The sequence below is a fragment of the Caretta caretta genome, chromosome 7, assembly GCF_965140235.1.
Source record: "Caretta caretta isolate rCarCar2 chromosome 7, rCarCar1.hap1, whole genome shotgun sequence".
NCBI lineage: Eukaryota > Metazoa > Chordata > Testudines > Cheloniidae > Caretta > Caretta caretta.
The window spans coordinates 124,678,777-124,702,003 of NC_134212.1; the positions used below are offsets into that span (position 1 = coordinate 124,678,777).

The 23,227-nt window shown below is 48.1% G+C and overlaps 1 protein-coding gene across 4 annotated transcripts in view; it reads right to left on the reverse strand.

Annotated features, from left to right (window-relative positions):
* ARMH3 (armadillo like helical domain containing 3) overlaps positions 1 to 23,227 on the reverse strand; it is a 194,357-nt gene that overhangs the window by 124,752 nt on the left and 46,378 nt on the right. For 3 of the 4 annotated variants that reach the window (XM_075131116.1, XM_048857270.2, XM_048857269.2), the window contains 6 exons: positions 21,652 to 21,745; positions 15,570 to 15,671; positions 8,258 to 8,316; positions 6,361 to 6,426; positions 5,116 to 5,185; positions 3,996 to 4,056 (listed from right to left, as the gene is read on the reverse strand). In XM_075131116.1, coding sequence (XP_074987217.1) covers positions 3,996 to 4,056; positions 5,116 to 5,185; positions 6,361 to 6,426; positions 8,258 to 8,316; positions 15,570 to 15,671; positions 21,652 to 21,745 — 452 coding nt within the window. The remainder of the gene's footprint in view (positions 1 to 3,995; positions 4,057 to 5,115; positions 5,186 to 6,360; positions 6,427 to 8,257; positions 8,317 to 15,569; positions 15,672 to 21,651; positions 21,746 to 23,227) is intronic. The other variant, XM_075131117.1, reaches the window with a different exon arrangement.

The window sequence follows — 23,227 nt, forward strand, 5'->3', positions numbered from 1 at the left end:
GACTAACAAATTTATTTTGAGCATAAGCTTTCGTGATGATCCGATAAAGTGAGCTGTAGTTCACGAAAGCTTATTCTCAAATAAATTTGTTAGTCTCTAAGGTGCCACAAGTACTCCTTTTCTCTTTTAGAGAAGAGGGAGTTTGCCAAAGAATTTTGGTGGGATCTAATAGGTAGAATATCCACCAACCGGTGTGGATTATCCTGGACCAATTCACTCTGAATACCCGGGGAGGTGGCTATCCTTTCCAGAAGTTGCTGGTACATTTTATAATTGTCCGGACCTGGGAAAGGCTATTCCAGAACAGCAGTGTCATGTGGTGATGATGAGGAAGTGTTGAGCAGAGGCACTAAAGTGTCTGTCTGCGCCACTGTTTGCTGAACAGCCATAGCAGGAGGGTCAGAACCCAGAGGAATAAGATCCCCCAGTTGCTGGCTACTGGGTGTCAGTACCGAGACCGGTACCAGATGGAGAACAGCACCTTGATGGGGATCTAGTAGAGCAACGTCTAGGAGAAGACCTTGAGTCTGGAGGAACTCCTCATGGATTCCAGAAAGGCCACTGCTGTACATGACACGGTACCAGGGATGAACCTCATGGCATCCTACCTCTGCACTTGCTCCTGTCAGAGCCACGATACTTGGGCCTTGACCTGCATGAAGAGGAACAAGGAGACGCGCAAGACCTCCTGTAATGAGAGCTCAATATACAAGACTTAGAGGAAGAGTCAGCATTCAAATGCCAAGGCAGCACAGTACCAGATGGAGTAGCTGGAGACCAACACGTGGACCATCAAGCAGCAGACAGTGCCGAAGGAAGCATCTGAGCCTTTCCTGCTGAAGGGACCATGGGCTTGATCTGCTGCACAACAGAGCTCCCAGATCCTGATAGTGTTGATAAAGGCTCAGTTCCAGATGGTGCTGAATGTGTAGGTGCCGAAGATCCCAGTACTGGGGCTTGCATGGCAGGAACAGTTGGTACCTGGACTTCGTCCTGCATCAGTGGCGTCTGGCATGGACAGGCACAAAAGGTCCCAGGCTGCTGCTTAAACCTCAGGGATCATTGGCACCCATATACCAGGGTGCATCACAGAGGAAGTTGATGCCATTGAAGGGCCCAACAACGGAGTTGGCATAAGGTGCCACAATCAATACTCTATACTGCTAGAATGTGGTTCCAGGGAGAACCTTAGCAGGAGCTGATTTAGCTCTAGCCTCAGTACCAGTCTTCTGGTGAAAGTCTGTAGGGGACCTAACCCTCAAAGAAGAGGCTCCTTCTGGCTAGAAGAGGCCAAAAGTGCTGGACGACTTCTGTTTTTTATGCTGTACTGGTGAAGAAGAATGGTGTCTTTGGCTCCCTTCAATGCAAGGAAACCCCCAAGTCTGGCAGTGCGCTCTGAGACAGAGTCGAGTCCAATTTCCTGCATACCATGCGGTGGGGTTCCCAATGGGGGCACAGAGCTGCTTCCTTCAGAAGGTCTCCATGTCAAACTTCCTCAACTTTAGTCTTGGTCTTACCCCCGCAGAGATAGGGCACTGATGCCTCACATGTCCTTCTCCCAAACATTTTAAGCAGTCGGAGTGAGGCTCGCTGACTGGCCAGATTTGTTAGCACCAGAACAGCGCTTAAATCCATGGGATACAGGCATGTCCCCGTACAGAGCCAAAAGCTCGAAGGAAAGAAGGATAAAAACAAAGATTCTTTACGAAACGAGTATTACCTGTCTAAACTACAGCTACACTGCCAACTAAACTACCCGCTCGCCGTAACGATCTCTCAGGCTGTCTGCTAAAGGGACAATGGGGAAGAATGTGAGAAGATCACACAGGAGTTGACTATATACCACAGGCAGCAAGAAGGAACTGAGGGGGTCAGGGCAGCCCTGCCCCCTTGAACCCTTGGCTGGCAGCACAAGCGTGCAGAAGGCGCATGCGGTGCCCCCACAGGTCCTGGTAGAGGACAAAGTTCTCCAGTTTTGGTTTCCGGGCGCGCAGACACCGAAAGTGGAAGGGATGTGTGCAGGCACTCAGAGGAGAAGTTAGTGAATAGAAACCCCTGGTGTTTGAACAGGAGCTCTTGGCTCCCAGAGCGTGCAAGCCCCGCTCAGCTAGTCTCTATAGAGCTTTCCAGTTTCCTGGACCCAAGCCAATGGGCTAAAGGAATTTACACATTCAGACTACGGCTGCAGCATTCGTAATCTCCTTCAATCAGATACCTATTTAATGAGCTTAAAAACTACAACAGGGATGTCTGCGATCCTTCCAAGTGTCCTATACCAGACTAATTGTCTATGGATCTTAAGAACTCTTATGCTATGCCTCCAGACTTCACAATGTCCTAGACCCACAGCTCTTTGGATTGAGCAGTTTCCAAACCCTGCAGGCTTTATAAACTCCACAGAGACTTTGCAGAGCTCCCAGAAGTTCAAATATTCATAGTGACTAACTCCAGAATTAACTACCCAATATCTGGAGAATTGTTCCGGGCACCAGATCTCATTAAGGACAAAATTTTAAAAATAAAAATTTGAACTTGCTAGACCAGGTTGATTTTAGCTTTCCAAATAATTTCAGTGAGGAAAAATCCTGTTGTTCAAACTCTTATATCTTAAAGACACCTTGTCTGATTAATAGCAACATTTCCTGGAAAGGTCTCTTGTACCAAGAGAAAAAAACACAAACAAACACACACACCAGAAATTAAGCAGAAAGGAGCTCTTTCTGAAAAAGTTTTGTAACTGGAGAGGGAGGCTGCTCAAAATTGGGCTTAAACTAAAAATTGGCTACAAGTGTCAGACCCACGGTCCATACACATTTCATCAGCCGCTGTTAGATGATCCCCTGCAGTACCAAGGTGCAGTAGGAAGGACTGAAATTCCTAGTTAGCGTGTGATTAGATTAAACCCTAAACATTAGCTGAACATGGCATTTGCTACGTATTTAACATTGGACTCTATTTACAAAGGGAAAAGGAACCAAACAGAAGCAGCGAGCCAGGCTCGGCGTGTCCTCTGGGACACTGTTTCTAGCACCCATGCGAGCAGCACAGGGCTATGTACCACGTCTGTGCACGGTGCCATTCCATCCAAGTCTGTCTGTTGGGCCCGGGTCGGTCTTGGGGTACAGCTAGGCAGGCAGTGCCAAGGGGAAGCCTGGTAAAAGCTAAATCATTTCTCTTATTCCTCCGAAATCAACAGCAGTTGATGGTCAGTGTTCCGGGGAACACCTTGGGACTGGAAGCTACAGGCTACAAACAGCAAGGCCCTTTCAGTGGTGGACCCGAAAGAGACAAGGAGCACAGGGAGGGTGGATAACAGTACCTAATCCCGTCCCAGGCCAAACCTCCAGTGCCCCTGGGGCCAGGCCTACCTATTCCCAGAGGGCACTGCATTAGGGATTATGACCTGCGTCAGCTGCATTTTAGAGGCTGGCAGAGCATGTGCTGCAGATTTATAACACACATCCCTGATTATAGACCCACAGTCACCCCCTAGGTCAAAGCAATCTAAATGATTCTTAAGAATATTAATGTTCCTGCCCCATAACAGCCCCACACTGTCACCGGCTAAATGTACTTGCCAGCTGATTTGGCACTATGTGTGCATTCAGAACACACGTTGTTTGCAATTGACTCCCAGTCGCCGGACTGGCTTCACATCCCTGTTTTATCTGTCCTTGGTGTTTCAAAATCGGCTTTTTGTCTCCAGCTCAGGATTTGGCTTTGGTGGCTGGCGCAATGTTTTGTGACAATTCTCCCCACTGTGCAGCTCTTTGTAGTTGATCAGGCAGATTAGGAAAGCTGTCTGATGGGTGAAATTCATTTCTTTGACAATTTCTTGGCACACTGAACATCTCAACAATATATGCTCAGACCTAGGAGCTTCTGGAATGCCCACCTGCCCGAAAAATGTTATTTTGGCCTGAAGTGCATTATGTGATTTCCCCGCCCCCATTCCAGAGGATAAATTCACAGTCAGCCAGCCCTCGGTCACTTACACATAAAGATCCATAGGAAACTCTTTCATCATGTGTGTTACGATGAACTCCACCATCAGATCTGGGAGACCGGGGAGGAAAACGACAAAGTAAATGTATAACTAGCTGCAGTAACACCTGGCAGACAACAATAAGCACATCCAACTACCCCCACCCCCACCATGTCACAACAATCCTGGTTAGAAGCAAGAGAGATAATTTACTAAATAGTCTGAATTAGGCACCTCTTCTGAAAGCCCAGGGTGAAGCTACTGAGAGTAGCCTGGCATTTTAACGGGAAGCGCTCTGAGACATGCTTCCTCCATGCACTTTTCCCCGCACTGTTGTTTAAATAAAAAAACACATCACTAATTTTGATGCAAAGAATTGCACTCATATTTCAAACCTTAGCACCAATGGAAAATTCTGGTAGGAAGTATGTTTTAGAACGCAGTTGTCACCAGAGGCCAGATGTGTTTTACAGCTTTGTTTTCCGAGACGATAACGTAGAGGACATTCATAAATCTACACAATCAGCTCTGAAGCAAAGTAGATCCAGTCTTGCCTCAAGAATGACTAAACTCTTCTACATACTACTCAGTTTTAATCTTGGTCAGTTTCACAAGGGGTACATTTGCTAGAACATCAAGAGAGGCAGGCAAAACAGCCTTCCAGAGAGTCACGTTCAGCCCAGTTTGTCTGTTCCAGGCAGGCAAGGTGCCCAACAGTCACTTCCACTACCAAACATCTGTTTCTTTCCAGTCAGCTTTTTCTCAGCTCAGTCACCCAGAGACTGCTCATTCCCAGCCATCACCTTCCCCACCTAGACATTTGGATGGATTAGCCAATGAACTTTCCATTACTGACATTCGTTCAGCAATGGACGCGAGGTGTCTGATGCCTTTCGGAAAACCTGATGGTGAATGTGGCTTTCCACAGATCTAAAAGATGCAGCATGTTACATGGCACCGATCCTCCTACCTAATCTCACTAGAGGAAAGTGAGGGGGTGGGATGAAATGCACCCTGCTGAGAACTGAAATTCCTTGCACAGGTAATAGGTAGCCAGGAAACTCCCCCAAACTAAGCTGATTTCCTCCTCCTCACAGGAGATGGGAAGATCCCACCCTAGCAATACTCACCTAGGACTGCACACACCAGGGGGCGGCAGGGCAGGTTCTTGTCTGCGGCTTTCTTCCTGTGTCTCATTGGCTTCAAACACACAAAGAAGAAAGGAAGTCAGCAGATGCCTGCATGGTACCCAGCACATTATCACCTGCTTTCCATACAAATAAAATCACTACCACAGGCTCTCCTGTAGTTTTGGGCTCTTCCATTTCTGCCACCTCGGTTCTATGGCCACCGCAGTCCAGGGCACAGAGGGTTACCAAGGAGACAGCAGCTGGAACTTTGGTTACTTTGATTCTGAGCTGTGTAACTGGAGGGCGCTGTCGCACCAGGGCGCAGCGCTCTCCCTTGTGTTCCCCTGACCCAGAAGTTTGTTTTTCGCTCTCACAGTGACTGGAGTGCTACGTGGCTACTCTAACAGCTTAGAAAGACGATTCCCATTCCATGCTTGCTGCTGAGAAAGAGGGGCTGACAGCCTGGGGCTACGCTTGCTTTAAAAATAAAGAGCTTGAGTCTGTCCTGGCGTGGTCACACCGCCATCTCCCAGGCCACTGGCCGCCAATGGGGAAAAACTTTGCTGGAGAGCAATTCCAGTGGTGGAATGACCAGCTTGCGGGTCGGAGGTTTGGAGCCTGCAGCCAAGTCCCACTGAGGGAGCATGCACAAATTCACAACATCCTCTTGAAGCTGGGCTCCTGTCGACCCTTGGATGCAAATGAAAGGGCCTTCCTGCAGCAGAACCCCTGGGTCAAGACAGTGCTAAAAACACCCCATCCCCTACTTGAGGGGCAAATCACCCATCTGAAAAAGGGAGTGAACTGAGCTCAAAGAGGTTAGGGTCCACTACAACATGCACATTTACGTATCACATGGGGCCTAACGTTTGCTGAATCTTAAGGCAGACTGCTCCCAAACTGCACTAACTCCTCCAGTCCCCACAGACTTCCCATTACACATCGTCTCCCCGGCTACGCTGGCCAGATGCATCTCAAAAGCCAGCCCTCATCCAGCCCCTTGAGCGAGCCAGTAAGGAGCCAGGCTGCTCACTCCCCAGCTTAGCTCATTCCCTTGACGAGTCTTGAGCCTCTCCTGCCATGGCAGCGTTTCTTCCCCACACCTGCACCAGCAGGGATCACTGGGTTCTCATGTGCACTGGCCCCAGGCAGGGCGTCTGTGACACAACACACAACCAGCTGAGGACCCAACCTTGGCTTCAGCCGCCCCAAGGAGAAAGGAAGGAACCTGCGGGGAAGACTCACCATTCTGTGCAGGTTTACTCGAAAATTCACGTTGTCATCATGCAAAAAAGCATTTGCGTACTGATCCTATTGAAGAGAGCAAAGCCTGAGCTGAGAAACATCTACTGCATCAACTCCCCAGTAGCAACCCCCCTGCCCCAGGGCAAAACTCACAGCTGCAGGCAACTCAAGGTTAGAAAGCTGCCATCAGCAGGAAGAGGCGCTTGCCTGAGTCTTCTCTTTCCTGTTCCCAATTTGTGCCTCTAGTCAGACAACCCAAGCGACTCCACTTGCACAAACACCTGCACCAGAGTCATTTATTTCCCAGGCCTTTCTTTGCTCACCCACGTCGCAGACTCCACGTACAACAGTGCCAAGAACATTTTAATGTGGGCTGTAAAATGCACAAGGAGGTTCTCCTGCCTGCCTCTCATTCTTCGTCCCCGTGACAGAGCGAAGAGGAAGGGTTACAGTGGCAGCTTGATGGACCCATCACAGCAGAAGTTATGGCAGGACAGGCTGCTAGTAGGTGGCTCAGCAGCTCCAATCCTCAGGGAAATCTCATTCCAAATTCCACACTAAACCAAACGGCGTTCCATATAATACCCTGCCAAGTGTGGTAATAAATATCCCCTCCATTTAATACCAGGATCAAACATGCCTTTGCTAGACACAGGGGATATTTCTCTTCTCCCTTTGTCTACGTGCCTTTCTGATGAGAGCAGGTGCTAAGAATAGCTCATTCCTAACATTTGTAATGAAATCAGAGTTAACTAGCTCTTCTGCAGCACCTTGAACAAATACTTTATGAACCATGACTTTAAAAGCAGAGCACTCGGTGCAATTCTGCTGACTTTGCCACTCTGAAGCAGCAACATGCAGACCTCAGTGGTTCAGGAGCCAAATTAGCAATCAATATTATGCAAAAGAGCCACAGGAGTGGGAATTCATCGTTTCATTTACTAGAGCGCTATTCGAACATAAGAACGGCCAGACTGGGTCAGACCAATGGTCCATCTAGCCCAGTATCCTGGCTACTGATAGTGGCCAGCGCCAGGTGCCCCAGAGGGAATGAACGAGTAATCTTCAAGTGATCCACCATGGTACTATATATTCCTATTTAAACAGTGTGACAGAGAAATATTTAGTTTATATAGATTATTCTTATCAGCTACAATTGGTTAATAACACAGGAAAAGCCAACTGGTTCATAATTAAATTGCACAGTGTTTTCATAGCATCTGCTGCAAAGAGCCGCAGGAGACACATTAAAGAGCCATTCGTGAGCCTCAGTCTGAGTATCACTGCTCTAAATGGAAGGTTTTTACTTGTGGGCAACCAAAACCCTTTTCCAGTCGGGACCTGACCCTCTGGCTCCCCACCTGAGCAGTCTGCCCAGCAGGGTGACAACACCCACCTCCTTCAAGGCAGGAGAGGGACAACGTGGGCCCCGTCTGTGGAAGCCATGGCCACTCCCTCCAATGCTAGCCCCTGCTCCCTGTCAGGACTTGGGATGGCTGAAGAACAGCACCGTCTGCTTAGCATGAACAATGCGGAGTCAGGTGTCGTCAGTGCCTGGAACATCTCAAGGTGTCCCCTAGTGACCTAACACGCACGCCAAATGAGAGCGGAGCAGGTCTGAGTTCAGCATGCTCCCCACGTGTGACACAAGAAGCCGACACTCCCTGAAATGAGGCAACACTCCACTAGTTTAGGCTCAGTGCTAACAGCAGTAGTGCTGGACTTCACAGCAAAGGATTAAACCATCTCTAGCAGGGTTTCCATCTCCCTACCCCTCTGCAGTTCTCCAGTGCCCACGTGACAGGACGCAAGGGGAAGGGACACCCGCGTGGAGCCAGGGCGTCACATGAGACAGATGGCCGTATGCTGATGAGATGGGATCGTGTACGAGACCTACCTCTGCTATGCACGTCAGGATAATAAGACAGAGCTTGCCGCTGTGGAGCCGGTGTTCGTCTGCAAATGAACAAAACCAAGCCTACGTGAGCCACTAGGCCTTGTTGCGCCAACAGGTCGGCATGTGGACTCAGAGCATAAAGACTCTCCCTGGCTGAAACAGGGCAAGAGGCCAAGTATCAAACTCTTCACACACCTACTCACCCACCCTGCAAGAGTAAATAGTCTCACCGTGGCCCTAAAGCCATCTCCCCAGAAGCCGGACCACTACACCCCACTGAGCTATCGGGAGTCTCTGCCAACAACACAACATCAGATTTGATTTCTCCCTCAGCACAGGCGCTCTCGGGAGTGTGACAGAATACACCCTTCAGTCACACCCTACTCACTAGTGTAATGATCTTGGTACAAAGTGTGCCTTGTAAGGTAGCATTTGAAAACTCAATTTTTTGGTCAGTATTGTCCTGAGGAAATATGTGGCAATGTTGCATGTAAAGTTATAAGATTCCCCTGTACGGTGTTAACAACTCATGTTCCAAACCGCACAGCCCTGCTCCAACAGAAGTCTGCAAACAGGTCTGTCCTCGACAAAGGAACGTGCACTCTGCTTAACTTGCACTTAAGCAGTAAACAGAGTCATCAAGCAGGGTGGGAAACAAAGGAACCTCAACCAGGTGAGAAAAAGCAGCAGGGAACATCCTTCTGCATAGACTGTCTCCTAGTGCCCAACTGGAAATGTTTTTCAAGAGGGGGACTGAAACTATAAAAAGGAGGAAAAAACACCGCACTGCACCCCTCTCTCTCCTCCTGCCCATCGTATTCACTGCACCTGAAGGAACACAGGAAGCATTCACTGGACTCTGCGGGAGGGGTTCAGTCAGTAAGACTGCCGAAAGCACATGGTTAGAAATTTTGCTTGAATCTAATCTAGTTTGTTAAGTTAGGCATTAGTAAACATCTTCTCTTTATTTTCCTTGTAACCATTTCTGACTTTTATGCCTCATTACCTGTACTCATGTAAAATTTCTTTGTAATTAATAAACTTGTTTTACTGTTTTATCTAATCTAGTGTGTTTAAATTGAAGTGTCTGAATCACTACTTGAGATAATGGACAGGAAAATTATTCCTTTTAAGGAATAACGGACGTAAAATATTTTGTTCTCTCCAGGAGAGGGCTGGGCGCTGCAGGACATACATTTTTTGGGGGGGGAAGTGTCTGGGACCAGGGGTGTGTTGGGGTCACCCTGCAGTGTAATCAAGGCTGGTGAGAACCAGAGAGTAACCCAAGTGTGGCTGGCAGGCTGCAGTTAGACACACACACAGAGTGGCTTACATGCTGGGAGGCTGTTTGTGAGCAGCCCAGGTGGGAGCTACTGCAGCGAGGCATTGTGAGGTGCCCAAGGGGGTGACACAGCTGCTCATCAGTCTGGATTGCACCCTGGTACGTCGCAGAGGGGTCTCTCTCTGGCTCACCTGTTTGCCTTTCCCCAATACTCGGGATGCAGAGCTTAGCCCCTGGCCAACACTCCAGGTGAAAAGCCCTTCCTCGAGCACCACAACTGCCCTTCCGTCAGATCTCCGAGGGAGATCGGTTTTGTTGCTTACACCAGCCGGAACATTACGCAGAAGAGCTCTGGCAGACAGGCAGTGCAGTAGTGCACTGACCACGGTGCTGACGGACAAAGACCTGAGCTCTAACCGCAGCATTCACGGAGACTCAAGGGTGCCTAGAGACTTGTCCCAGGTGCGAATGATGGCTAGAAAGCCTGTGAGGGCTTATTTTTAATGTTAAGGGCTTCCCCACACCCACCACTTGCTTTTCACCTCAGAAATTCAGGCCCTGTCTGCCCTGGAACTCTATGGGACAACTAGAAGGCTGGCAGAGTTATCAGAACCTAAATATGAAGGAACTGATTGAGCAGGGAAGCAATTTTTATTCAGACTGTTTCAAACTCTGCTTTTATTTTGTTTTCCATTATCACTGATCGAATAATTGAGAACCATGTGGGAGAAAGGAATCCCCGTTCGGAGTCTTCACCCCAGCCTGCAAAGACAGCTCCCAAGTCACAGTTCTGAGACCTCCAACAAATCCTCCAGAACACCAGGGAAGACCAGACTGGACATTCTGGCTGGTTTTAAAGTAAAACACAAGAAAGAGATTTTGAAAACACAGGCCACCTTCATACAGCAGAAAAGCGTGTTAACCCATGCCCCCTCCAAAAGCCTTTGGTGACACTGCATTCAGGACAGTGCATACAAACATCCCACATTGAATTTGCAAACAGATCTGACTCTGGGCTGCTGGCTCTGCTCAATGCTAGGACATGTGATTATTAAAGGGAAAATGAGCCCCAGAGGGTGTGAATTTTAACCTGCTGTATTGAGTAAACATAAGGGCACAGCGGGTTGAGCGTCACACAGGCATATTTCCCTACTGAGCCCAGACTTTTCAAAAGAAGGGAAAAGTTTTTCTCTTCAGGAAGGAGGAGCAGTGGCCTTCAGGAACTCCAATACACGAGAGCCTTGTTATCTTTCTATTACAAGATCTCAAGGCTTATTTCAAAGGTGCTGCTTCCATGTCTCTTCTCCAGGGATTAGGCTGGAAGCGTTACTGCTGCACACTAAGTATTCATGCTTTAGCCTGCTCAGGTCATTTCCAGCCGCGCATTATAGGCGAGGTGGGCTGTTATTCATAGCAATCCTTTTCATCTTCCAGTAGGGGATCTGAAAACCCTTTACAAACACTCAGTACAGCAGGGAAACATCAATGCTCCTGTGGAATGTACGTCAGTCTGAGCCCTAGTTTACAGATGATCCCTCTCAAGGCTCCCCTGACTATGGGGTCTGGCAGAGAGGGGCTAATTAGACGGGATTCTGATAGAATGGATGGGTTTTAAATTACACCTTCCGGGGCAGGGGTGGAACAACTGTGCGGGCCTGGAGTCAGAGCAAGTGGACATCACTCACATGTACCCACCCCAAGACAGAAGTGATCCTGTAGCATCACTGGCTCTCTTCTTTCCCATCCCTCCATGGGATATTGGCCTTAAATGCTTTCTCGTTTCATAAAACGAATGGCCAAAGGAAGGTCACTTGGGAGCCCCTATTTACCCACTCAGAAAAGAGAAGCAGGGGATACACCCAAAGAAATTAAAAGGCTCCACATTTTAAAAGGATCTGGTTGTGGAACTTGTTGTCACAGGACGCTCTCACTGCAAAGAGCTTCGTGGGGATTAGCCGTTGAGGGTGAACCTGCACTGCCTGGGGCAGCCCACAGCAGGAAGCCTTCCAGCCTGGCGCACAGAGCCAGGCCCACGGCAGCAGGTTAAAAACAGCCACGTGGACATTGCAGCTCGGGCTCTCAAGGCCACCCTCCTCCGCTTCAGAGCCTGAGCTCAACACCTGCACAGCTATTTGGGGCACGAGCCCCGCAAGCCCAAACCCGGTGAGCCAGGCTGGGAGACGCGCTGCTGTGGGCTGCACAGATGTACCCTATACAAACCTCAAACATGGGTACCCAAGCTAGGTAAAAAGTGTTAGGATATAGATATTCAGGCCTGTCTGTAAAGGCCTATACTCTAAGAATTTAGGTGTATTCTTATCACTTGGCTAGTTATAGAGGTACAAAAGAGAGAGTCAAAGTCACTGTCTGCCGGTGTAGGGGCCTTCTCTTGCTGTGACAGTTTGTGGCCCTGTGTTTGGGCTGGGGCCTTTGGCTGAGCAGCAGAGGCAGCCATAAGCTAGGAAGCGAACAGTCACATCCTCACATTCCAAACTAGTCACATTGAAATAAGGTGCTATTGAGCTGTTAGGCACTATCAGGACAGGATTGTATTCCTATCACCTCCAGAGAAAGGAAAGTGCCTAGAAAATGTAAAAGGAAACTTAGTTTGATAGCATCCTGTCTGGCAAGAATTGACTTATCAATAGCTGGGATGTGAAATCCTCACTTCTGTATTGTTTTGTCATTATAGTTCCCACTTTGCTATGGTTTATCTGTATAATCTCTGTCTGGTTCTGTGATTGTTCCTGTCTGCTGTATAATTAATTTTGCTGGGTGTAAACTAGGTGGTGGGATATAATTGGTTACATAATCATGTTACAATATGTTAGGATTGGTTAGTTAAATTTCAGGAAAATGATTGGTTAAGGTATAGCTAAGCAGAACTCAAGTTTTACTATATAAACTGTAGTCAATGAGGAAGTGAAAAGAAAAGGAGTACTTGTGGCACCTTAGAGACTAACCAATTTATTTGAGCATGAGCTTTCGTGAGCTACAGCTCACTTCATCAGATCTGAAGTGAGCTGTAGCTCACGAAAGCTCATGCTCAAATAAATTGGTTAGTCTCTAAGGTGCCACAAGTACTCCTTTTCTTTTTGCGAATACAGACTAACACGGCTGTTCCTCTGAAATGAGGAAGTGAGTGGGTGTGGGTGGGGAAAATGGGAACAGGGAATGGGGGTAAGGAAATTGGAATCACGTTTTGCTAAAAGGGGAAATGGGAACAGGGAATGGGGCTGGGGAAATTGGAATCATGTTTGGCTAAGGGTAGGAATGGGAACAGGGACACAGGTGTAAGGCTCTGTGGTGTCAGAGCTGGGAAGGAGGACACTAAGGAAGGAAACTGGAATCGTGCTTGCTGGAAGTTCACCCCAATAAACATCGAATTGTTTGCACCTTTGGACTTCGGTATTGTTGCTCTCTGTTCATGCGAGAAGGACCAGGGAAGTAAGTGGGTGAAGGAATAAGCCCCCTAACAAAAAGCTGTGGGGGGGAACATAAAGGGACACCAGCCTCCATCCATGAGGACAAATCAGCCATGGGCTGCCTGGGTTTAGGAAGAAATCCCCTCCACAGACATGTTCTACAGTGCTGGGTACTTTGTCAGAGCTCAAATGATACATAACAGCAACATTATTTGTGGGGTTCCACTTATCTTCATTCAGTGTAAAACTGGACAGACAACAGTGTGCTTGCAACAGGTTGAAATCTGGCACAAAAAATTGTTCACATGTGCAATACTTGCTCCTGCGAGTGATCAGGTGCAGTGGTGCTAATCGAGCGGTCTTCTGCACACCTGGCCAGGGATGTGTCAGTGACACGTTACCAAAGCTTCCACTCCCAAGTGTAAAAAGTGTAAAAAGCCAGGAAACAAAAGCCATCAGGAACAGTATCCCCGATAATGTCATGGCAAACCTGGTGTCTGAACTTTGTGACTTTGTCCTCACCCATAACTACTCCACATTTGGGGACAAATCAGCGGCACCGCTATGGGTTCCCGCATGGCCCCACAGTATGCCAACACTTTTATGGCTGACTTAGAACAACGCTTCCTCAGCTCTTGTCCCCTAATGCCCCTACTCTACTTGCGCTACATTGATGACATCATCATCATCTGGACCCATGGAAAAGAAGCCCTTGAGGAATTCCACCATGATTTCAACAATTTCCATCCCACTATCAACCTCAGCCTGGACCAATCCACACAAGAGATCCACTTCCTGGACACTACGGTGCTAATAAGCAATGGTCACGTAAACACCACCCTATACCGGAAACCTACTGACCGCTATTCCTACCTACATGCCTCCAGCTTTCATCCAGACCACACCACACAATCCATTGTCTACAGCCAAGCTCTACAATACAACCGCATTTGCTCCAACCCCTCAGACAGAGACAAACACCTACAAGATCTCTATCAAGCATTCTTACAACTACAATACCCACCTGCTGAAGTGAAGAAACAGATTGACAGAGCCAAAAGAGTACCCAGAAGTCACCTACTACAGGACAGGCCTAACAAAGAATATAACAGAACGCCACTAGCCATCACCTTCAGCCCCCAACTAAAACCTCTCCAACGCATCATCAAAGATCTACAACCTATCCTGAAGGATGACCCATCGCTCTCACATATCTTGGAAGACAGGCCAGTCCTCGCTTACAGACAGCCCCCCAACCTGAAACAAATACTCACCAGCAACCACACACCACACAACAGAACCGCTAACCCAGGAACCGATCCTTGCAACAAAGCCCTTTACAAACTGTGTCCACATATCTATTCAGGAGACACCATCGTAGGGCCTAATCACATCAGCCACACTATCAGAGGCTCGTTCACCTGCACATCCACCAATGTGATATATGCCATCATGTGCCAGCAATGCCCCTCTGCCATGTACACTGGCCAAACTGGACAGTCTCTATGTAAAAGAATAAATGGACACAAATCAGACGCCAAGAATTATAACATTCAAAAACCAGTCGGAGAACGCTTCAATCTCTCTGGTCACTCGATTACAGACCTAAAAGTTGCAATTCAACAAAAAAACTTCAAAAATGGACTCCAACGAGAGCCTGCTGAATTGGAATTAATTTGCAAACTGGATACAATTAATTTAGGCTTGAATAAAGACTGGGAGTGGATGGGTCATTACACAAAGTAAAACTATTTTCCCATGTTTATTCTCCCCCACCCCGACTGTTCCTCGGATGTTCTTGTCAACTGCTGGAAATGGCCCACCTTGATTATCACTACAAAAGGTTCCCCACCACCCCCCACTCTCCTGCTGGTAACAGCTCACCTTACCTGATCACTCTGGTTACAGTGTGTATGGTAACACCCATTGTTTCATGTTCTCTATGTATATAAATCTCCCCACTGTATTTTCTGCTGAATGCATCCGATGAAGTGAGCTGTAGCTCACGAAAGCTTATGCTCAAATAAATCTGTTAGTCTCTAAGGTGCCACAGACTAGTGTAGACTAGTGTATACAGACTAACACGGCTGCTACACTGAAACAAAGCAAAGAGTGTAAACATATCACATGGCCCAGCAGCATCTAAATCTAACTACAACAGGGAATCACTGAAGTCCCCTTTACTAATTCCATTGCCCCTCGTATCACCCATAGGTGCTGAAGGGCACACAAGGTTTCACACCTGGAGTGGAGTTCTGATTCCTGTGGCAGTCCTTTAATGTTCTTAGAAATCCAGGATCTGTGCGGTTTGAATTCTCCTCCCATCCCATAGAGCTTGGAATTGGATCCGCTTATGCCTCCCGGAGAGGGCCATGCTGAGACTCCCTCAGTTATTATGCACTACAATTTTCCCCTTCTATATCTTGCTTCCTTCCCTCCAGCACTAGGTCTCCCCAAGACCCATGTAATTACCATCCAGCAAGGAAAAATTAGTTCAGAGCTTTCAGCCTCCACAGGGAGACCAGGTAGGGTCTGTATGCGGAGTTCCATTAACATCGCTCCACCGCCTGGACCCAGGGCTCACTCGACAATAGGATCTGGTTACCTTTTGTGTCCTGCATGACAATCGAGCTGTACTTTAAGAAGGTTATCAGCAGGTTGCTAGTCTGCACATCAGCATCCAAAGGCAGCTCTGCAGAGCTTATAACTGGAATAAAGCAGAAGAAAAGCATTTACCCTCTGCATATCACATACAAAAAGCAAGGGGAAGATACTCAAGGAACTTGATTCTCAGATGTTAGTGTCTGAGTGTAATGAACACATTTGTACATAAGAACAGCCAGACTGGGTCAGACCAAAGGTCCATCTAGCCCTGTATCTTGTAACATCTTTTTTCATACTGCAACACTCTGCCTCATTCACTGCACACTTTCCAATTTTTCCAACGAATGAAGCAGGGGTCCTACAGACAACGGTCTCCTCCACTACACAACCCTGATTCATGCCCAGAACAAGTCCATCCTGTGCACTGAATGAGGCAGGGTCCTATGGAAGAAATAGCATGTGATCATGTAATTAAAGACTGTACGATAATGTATACACAAGGGGGCTGAATTCAGATTGCACAGGCAAACTAAATTCTGTCATCTCCTAGCTTCTGAATGCTTTGCAAGCTTATTATTCTTTTAATGAACATAAGAACGGCCAGACTGGGTCAGACTAAAGGTCCATCTAGCCCAGTGTCCTGTCTTCTGACAGTGGCCAGTGTCAGTGCCCCAGAGAGAATGAACAGAACAGGGAATCATCAAGTGATCCATCCCCTGTCGCCCATTCTCAGCTTCTGGCAAACAGTGGCTAGGGACACCAGCCCTGCTCATCCTGGCTAATAGCCATTGATGGACCTATCCTCCAGGAACTTATCTAGTTCTTTTTTCAACCCAGTTATAGTCTTGGCCTTCACAACATCCTCTGGCAAGGAGTTCCACAGGTTGACTGTGCATTGTGTGAAAAAATACTTCCTTTTCTTTGTTTTAAACCTGATGCCTATTAATTTCATTGGGTGACCCCTAGTTCTTGTGTTATGAGAAGGAGTAAATAACACTTTCTTGTTTACTTTCTCCACGCCTGTCATGATTTTATAGACCTCTCTCATATCCCCCCTTAGTCGTCTCTTTTCCAAGCTGAAAAGTCCCAGTGTTATTAATCTCTCCGCACACGGAAGCTGTTCCATACCCCTAATCGTTTTTGTTGCCCTTTTCTGAACCTTTTCCAATATAATTTTTTTTAAATTGGGTGACCACATCTGCACTCAGTATTCAAGGTGTGGGCGTACCAGGGATTTATACAGAGGCAATATGATAGTCTCTATCTGATTATCTATCCCTTTCCTAATGATTCCCAATATTCTGTCTGCTTTTTTGACGGCCGCTGCACATTGAGCGGATGTTTTCAGAGAACTACCCACAAGGACTCCAAGATCTCTTTCCTGAGTGGGAACAGCTAATTTAGACCCCACCATTGTGTATGTACAGTTGGGATGATGTTTTCTAATGTGCATTACTTTGCATTTATCAACATTGTAGAGATCATCTGATCTTCCACTCCCCAGTCAGAGGTCTTGTGTCACAGCGAGTGGGGCTCAGCTTCTTCCAGAGCCCACCTCTCCTGCTCCGAGCTCTGGCAAAGGGTCCCAGCTCTCCCCTCCTCCTGACCCCATGCGTGCAGATTACACTGCTGCTTTGGCACTTCAGCGCCTACCAACCCCGGAGGCGACATGAGACTAATTCCAGCAGTCAGTGCAGATGAGGGTTACACCATTTTCATTTGGAGAGGAACGTGCCTGGGAAAGGCCCTGCTGAGCTTCAATAGTGGGATTTGAGCCCTTAAGAAACAACTCTGAAGAGGTTAAGAGCCAATTGCATGCCAGCCTCCCTCCCTTTTCTCTCTGGGGCATCGAAAAGTGCCACCTTCTCCTGAAGGAACAGTACAGAGCTGAAAAGCAGCGGCACTGAGCGAGGGGCTGGGTGACCAAGGAGCTTTGCTGTAGGCCAATGCAAAGATTTTTTTTTAAATGCCCACCAGTGTTTCCCAACCTAAAGCTTTACAGGCAGCAGCTCCACAGATTCACAACAGACAGAAGCCAAGGCGATCACGGCTTATGCGAGCAAAACCGAACCGCAACATGGCCAGGATGGGGTGAGCATTTCTGATACAGATCCTGCTCCTGTCCTCCATGCCTCCGACACCTCAACGTGAGGTACGTCTGCAGTGTGCTCTGCAGGCGGCTGCCAGTTACCCAGCTAACTCCCCTCCGCTCAGGTCCCAAGCCTCAGCCACCTCGATCCTGGGCTGGACTCGGGCAGTTCTCTTGCTCTCGGACTAGGCTGCAGCACCCTGTGATCAGCCTTGCTCATCTCAGCAGGTCTGACAGGCTACGTCTATGCGATTCCCGGCGCAGGAAGACATGTGTGTGCTGGCTTGGATTGAGCTGGCATGCTAAAAATAGCCGGGTGCCTGCAGAGGCGAGCCGTGAGCTGGCCACCCCAGTACAATCCCCTTCCAGAGCCTAGGTATATGCTAGGGTGGCTAGCCTCAGGCAGGCCGCCAGGGCCACACTACTATTGGCGGTATGCTGCACAGACAGCACTGACCCAGGAGCCCAGCGGCCAAACAGTCTGCTCACAACAAAGCATTATTTATTTAGAACCAAGGCATTTCCGGTCTTAAAACAAGAGCTGGGGAAGACCCAACTAGCTCAAGCTATCTCCACAGTGTCTGTTGGCCTGTCCCTCTGGGCAGCTCCTGGCAGCGGACCCACTCCCCGGCTCACTCCTGAAAAGTTGTTTGCGACCCTTTGATCTGCTAGTTCCTGCCTGTGTCATTTTTGGCAGGCGCCATTGCCCTGCAATTGCCCCTGGTGTTTGTTGGGAGGCTGCTTCTCTATAGCCCCTTACGTTGCTCTCCTGCCTGCTCATCCGACAGCTCCCCTAGAATGAAAGCACAATGCCTGCCCTTCCCCCAGACACGTAGCCCAGGCTCTCTCAAGAACCAGGGGCCATGCCCCTTCCACAGCTCCATGGCCAACACAGCAGCTACCCCTCACATCAGCCGGGGAACCAAAGCCGGTGCAGGACCTGGCAGCCCGTGTGCTCAGCAGCATAGCATGACATTACCGCTCTGCGATCTGCACCGGCTGCCCGGGGGCTTCCAGCTGGAGTTCAAGGTGCCGTTTTAGACCAATTGAAGTCCTAAGTAGCTTGAGACCTGCTTACCTGCAGGAACCCTTTTTTTCAGGCCATACAGCCATAGACCTGGTCTCATTAAAGGCATGAGCTGGACCCACTTTTGGATGGGAGAAGGAGCTGCTAGCAGCTCCAAGGGGCCCTGGTCTCTGGAATCCACTCCCTCTTTTCCATCTGCCTCCAGAGCAAGCCCAAAGCCTATCTCTTGGCCTGGCCTTTTGGGGAGAGAAAAGTAGCTAGAGCTTGCAAGAGGATTTGGGATGAGAAGAGACTGCTGGTTTGATCCCTTATGCGACTGTATTTTTAATTTATGTAAAATGCACTTGGAGGCTGGGACAGGAGCCTTTACATCAATAACTCTAAATAAATACACAGACCGCCTCTCCCTGCTCAAACTGCCTGTTGAACCCCACCACCCCGCGGCGAGCTAAGTAAGGGTTAGAGCTCGGATGAGCAAACAGGCACGGAAGGGGGAAGGGATTTATCCAGAAATAGCATCCAGGAGCCCAGAGTCCAAGGCCTCTGCTCTAAGTACCGATCAGCAGGGCTTCTCTAACGACTGTACCTGAGCACGGCCGCACACGGACCTGAGAAGACCAGTGTTCCATGCCCAGCAACAGGAGACTGAACTCACAGGAAAGTTCCAGCCCCAATCAGGTTTCTGGCCCTGCGGCTCTAAGTCAGATACCTTAGGATATTTTCATTTTTAAAAGCCATCTAACTTAACCGGCACTGACATGCAGAGGGGCCCAAACAATAGCTCATAGAGGTCTGTGTGCTCATCTCTAATACAAGGCTGCGGTCCACAGAGATGACGGGGCCATGCAGTCAATGGGGCCTGGCAGTTTGAATCAAACTGGAGTAGTGCAGGATGGGGCCTTCATTTGCTGGGGGCTGCACTTCTCCAGGGTCTGCAAGCGCCTCCATTTAATGCAGAGGCTCTTGACATGTTGCTAACGTGACTCTCAAACAGCAAAGTCCGTGCACCCCTCTGCTGTGGGATTGGAAGCCTTCTTATCCCCAACATTATGAATTGCCCATGAAGATTTAGCCAAGGTCAGCAATATGCGTTCACATCCATACTGGCTCCTTCCAGAGCCGCTATGATGAATGCAGTTGATGAATATTAAACAACAGTAAGCAAATCAGCATTTAGATACCATGGTGACAGGCACCTTAGATTTGTATATTACGGATGCACAGTTCACAGCAAACAGAAAAAGTCTTATGAAAAAAAAATCACTCTGCAGAACCCATCACTGCTGAACCCAGTTAACCCTACAGCTATAGCTTTTGTATGAAGACATAGGCTTTATTTTGAAACTTTAAAAGGGCTTAATTCATGGGAGAGGCTAACAGCTAGAGGAATTTCAATTCAGAACACAAGCCTGTTTTTAAACCTAAGCTGCACAGAAGAGTGCCTGGAACCCATACATAGATTTCTGCATGCTTTGTATCTTGAAAATAGCTTGGCTTATTTATTTTTTTAATGCATCAGAAAGAAAGAAAAAAAAGCCTTCCATTCTAAAGCTGAAATGTCTTGTGCTAACTCTAAGCCGAGAGCAAATTTTACAGTTGAATGGCAAAACCCTGCAAAATGAGAGGAATTCTGACATAGCTTGAAAATAACCGCACTGCTGGGGAGCAGCCCTGTAATTAAACCAAACCTAGGCTCAAGCGCTTGGCGTCGCAGAGAGGCTGGAGCAAAGATAAGACGACAGGGAACGTAAATGAAAAATGCCTCTCAACATGATCCCTGCAAGTTAAGATCAACTCCCTTTTCTTAAGCTTAAGAACCCTCCGAGCAGCGGGGAGCCGCCAGTGAAGGCTGAGCTCCCTGTGTCTGTTCAAAGGGGGCTGACTTCTCTCGCTAAATGAAAAAAGGAGCTGGTTGTAGGTAAGCACAATCCTGTCGGTTGTGTAAGGAAGCGTGTGGGTGGAGACATTAGCAATGAACAGTCTGAAAGGAAGCGCCTGGCCCGCTGCCTCACACAAAGCACATACACGGGGAGGCTCGAGACATCTTTTTTTTAACTGAAGCTTTTGATATCCATGGTAACCAGGCAGAATTCATCCTTGTGGAGAAGAATAGTCTTCAGCCGGGGTATCAAATGACCCGAACAGCAGACACAAGAGGGTAACCCATGCTGCTCTCACTTCAAGACATTGCCAAATTGTGCTCTATTCAAACAGACTCCATTCTTCTATTAAATGCTTTCTTCAGACACTGATGGTGCAAGGGAAGTTAGTGACAAATGCTGCTAGATTTCTCAGAGTGGGTTAAGTCTACACAATCTCAAATAATGAGCCAGTCTATACAGCTCTCGTATGCATTAATGCACACATTAAAGTATCTTGTTTAGAACAACCAGGCCCCCAGATCTCAGTTTAAGCCGTCATTTAAAAAGCCGGTCTGAAGAATGGGCAGAGGCAATAGAGAAATAGCTTCTGCTTCCCAAACAGCTTGGATTCAAATCCTAGGTTAATTTCCAGCTGGGAACAAGTAGGCGCCCACTGTGACTAACTGCCTGGGAGATGAGCTCTACCGAAACCTCCTAAACATCAGACACATCCATAAACAAAGCCCTTAAAAAAAACATGAATTGTGTGGCTGCATCCGTGTGGAGACACACCGGGACAGGGGGGCTGTGTCAGTTCTCTTCTAGCAAGATGTGGCTTTAGCTATGGCTTTGGGAAAGATGCCAGCAGTTCCTCTGGGCAGCATACAGAGCAGAGATTCTATGTGATTCTTCTTATAAGTAGCAGAAATAAAAAGCCATCTAAAGTGTCCTCTGGTTCTGCTTAACAAACCAGGCCTCCCAGGAAGACAACAGGAAATCTGTCTCCAGACAGAATGGGTTAGCTGCCACCTTGAAAAAGTGCTTTGCCATTTATTTTATGGTTCATTTTAAATGCTAACACCCACAAGAGGATTAAACATCTCACCATCTGAAGAAGGCGGAGTGGTCCCGAGTGGAGTGACTGGCGTTGTTGGAATTGGGCTTATCGGCACTGTCACCAACCCCATTTCTGGATGGCTCTGAAGCAAAAACACATGATCTCAAACACACACATTTTATATGGAGCAACACCCACTAGGCGTATTACCCCAGATGACACAGGCTGCAGATGTGTCGGCAGACACCAGAGCTCAAGTCAGCAGGTGTTCAGCCACCACCCTAAACAGCACAGGGGATAGATGGCCCAGTGATTTGGGTAGTAGCCTCAGAGTTGGGAGACCTGGGTTCAAGTCTCTGCTCCACCACAACCTGCCTGTGTGACCATGGACAAGTCACTTAGCTTCTCTGCATCAATTCCCCAAGCTGTGACATATGGGAGACCAGATGACCTGGTGGTCCCTGCTGGCCTTAATCCCTGTGACTTCTGTGTGCAGTGGGGATAGGAGTAGTGTCCTGCCCCACAGGGTGTGTGAGGGTTGTAAGGCACACAGATACTATGGTGATGGGGAAGACACAAACCCACCCCACTAAGAGCTTTTGGTCAACCCCCCCCAGGTGTTTTCAGAATGACCCTGGAATATTTAATACCTGCCCTTCCAATCCTCCTCTGCCCTTTTAAAATGGGATTCTCATTTGTTTCATGGGTTCACATTTTAAGAGAACGGCAATTGACTATGTTCCTGCCCTGCTGAAAAGCGTGAGGGTTCAATAGAAGACAGCACTACAGAAACATCATCATCCATCTGTTCTGCTTCCTTCAGTTGCCTTTTCTCCCCAGCGCCTCTTCACTAACTGCTCCAGGCCTAATTGCTGGTCGAACCTTATTCACGACAGGTGTACGAAGGATTTGAAAGTTAGGGACCGTGTTGTAGAACTACTAGAGGGATGTAAATCCACACATTTTATGGGAAGCGTGGGCACTTGCTACCACTCAAAGTCCAATCGAGGAAATATAGCTTTAAAATACATTTTCCATTGAAAATATGTTTTCTCCCATGCAATAAAACCAAGGGGTTTCGCCCCCACCCCTCAAAAAAATCCAGCTGTCAGCCAAGGTATATAGCGCCACCTAGCAGCAAGAGATTAATACGAGCAGGTTACAAGGAGCTACAAAGACAATGTAATAATAATACTATGAATCTAAGTTTAGCCAATTTCGCAGCTCCCCGGGCCATGCCTAGGTATCAGTGGTTGGAGATTCCTGCAATACTGGGGCAGGCAGAGAATGCGATCTGAGCCATAAGTTTCTTCCATTATTTTTATGGTGCTTTAAGTCACGTTATGCCCTACTTCGGACAAGGGTTACTGACAGCCCACCCAATGGCTTCATCAGGTCAGTACATCCCAGTGTGTGCCTGGGCCTGTCTAGGGCTGCCTCCAATCACGGGCTGGCAGCATGACCAGACTCATTACTGTCTGCCCCCAGCGTATCTGCTGGGTGTGCAAACCCACAGGGCATTTAGAGAATCAGCCTGAGCTTTTTGATCAAAGCTATGGATGCATCCACTGCTCTTCAGGCACACACCCGGCTTTTATTGTTCCCCTTCACAGACTGATACTGC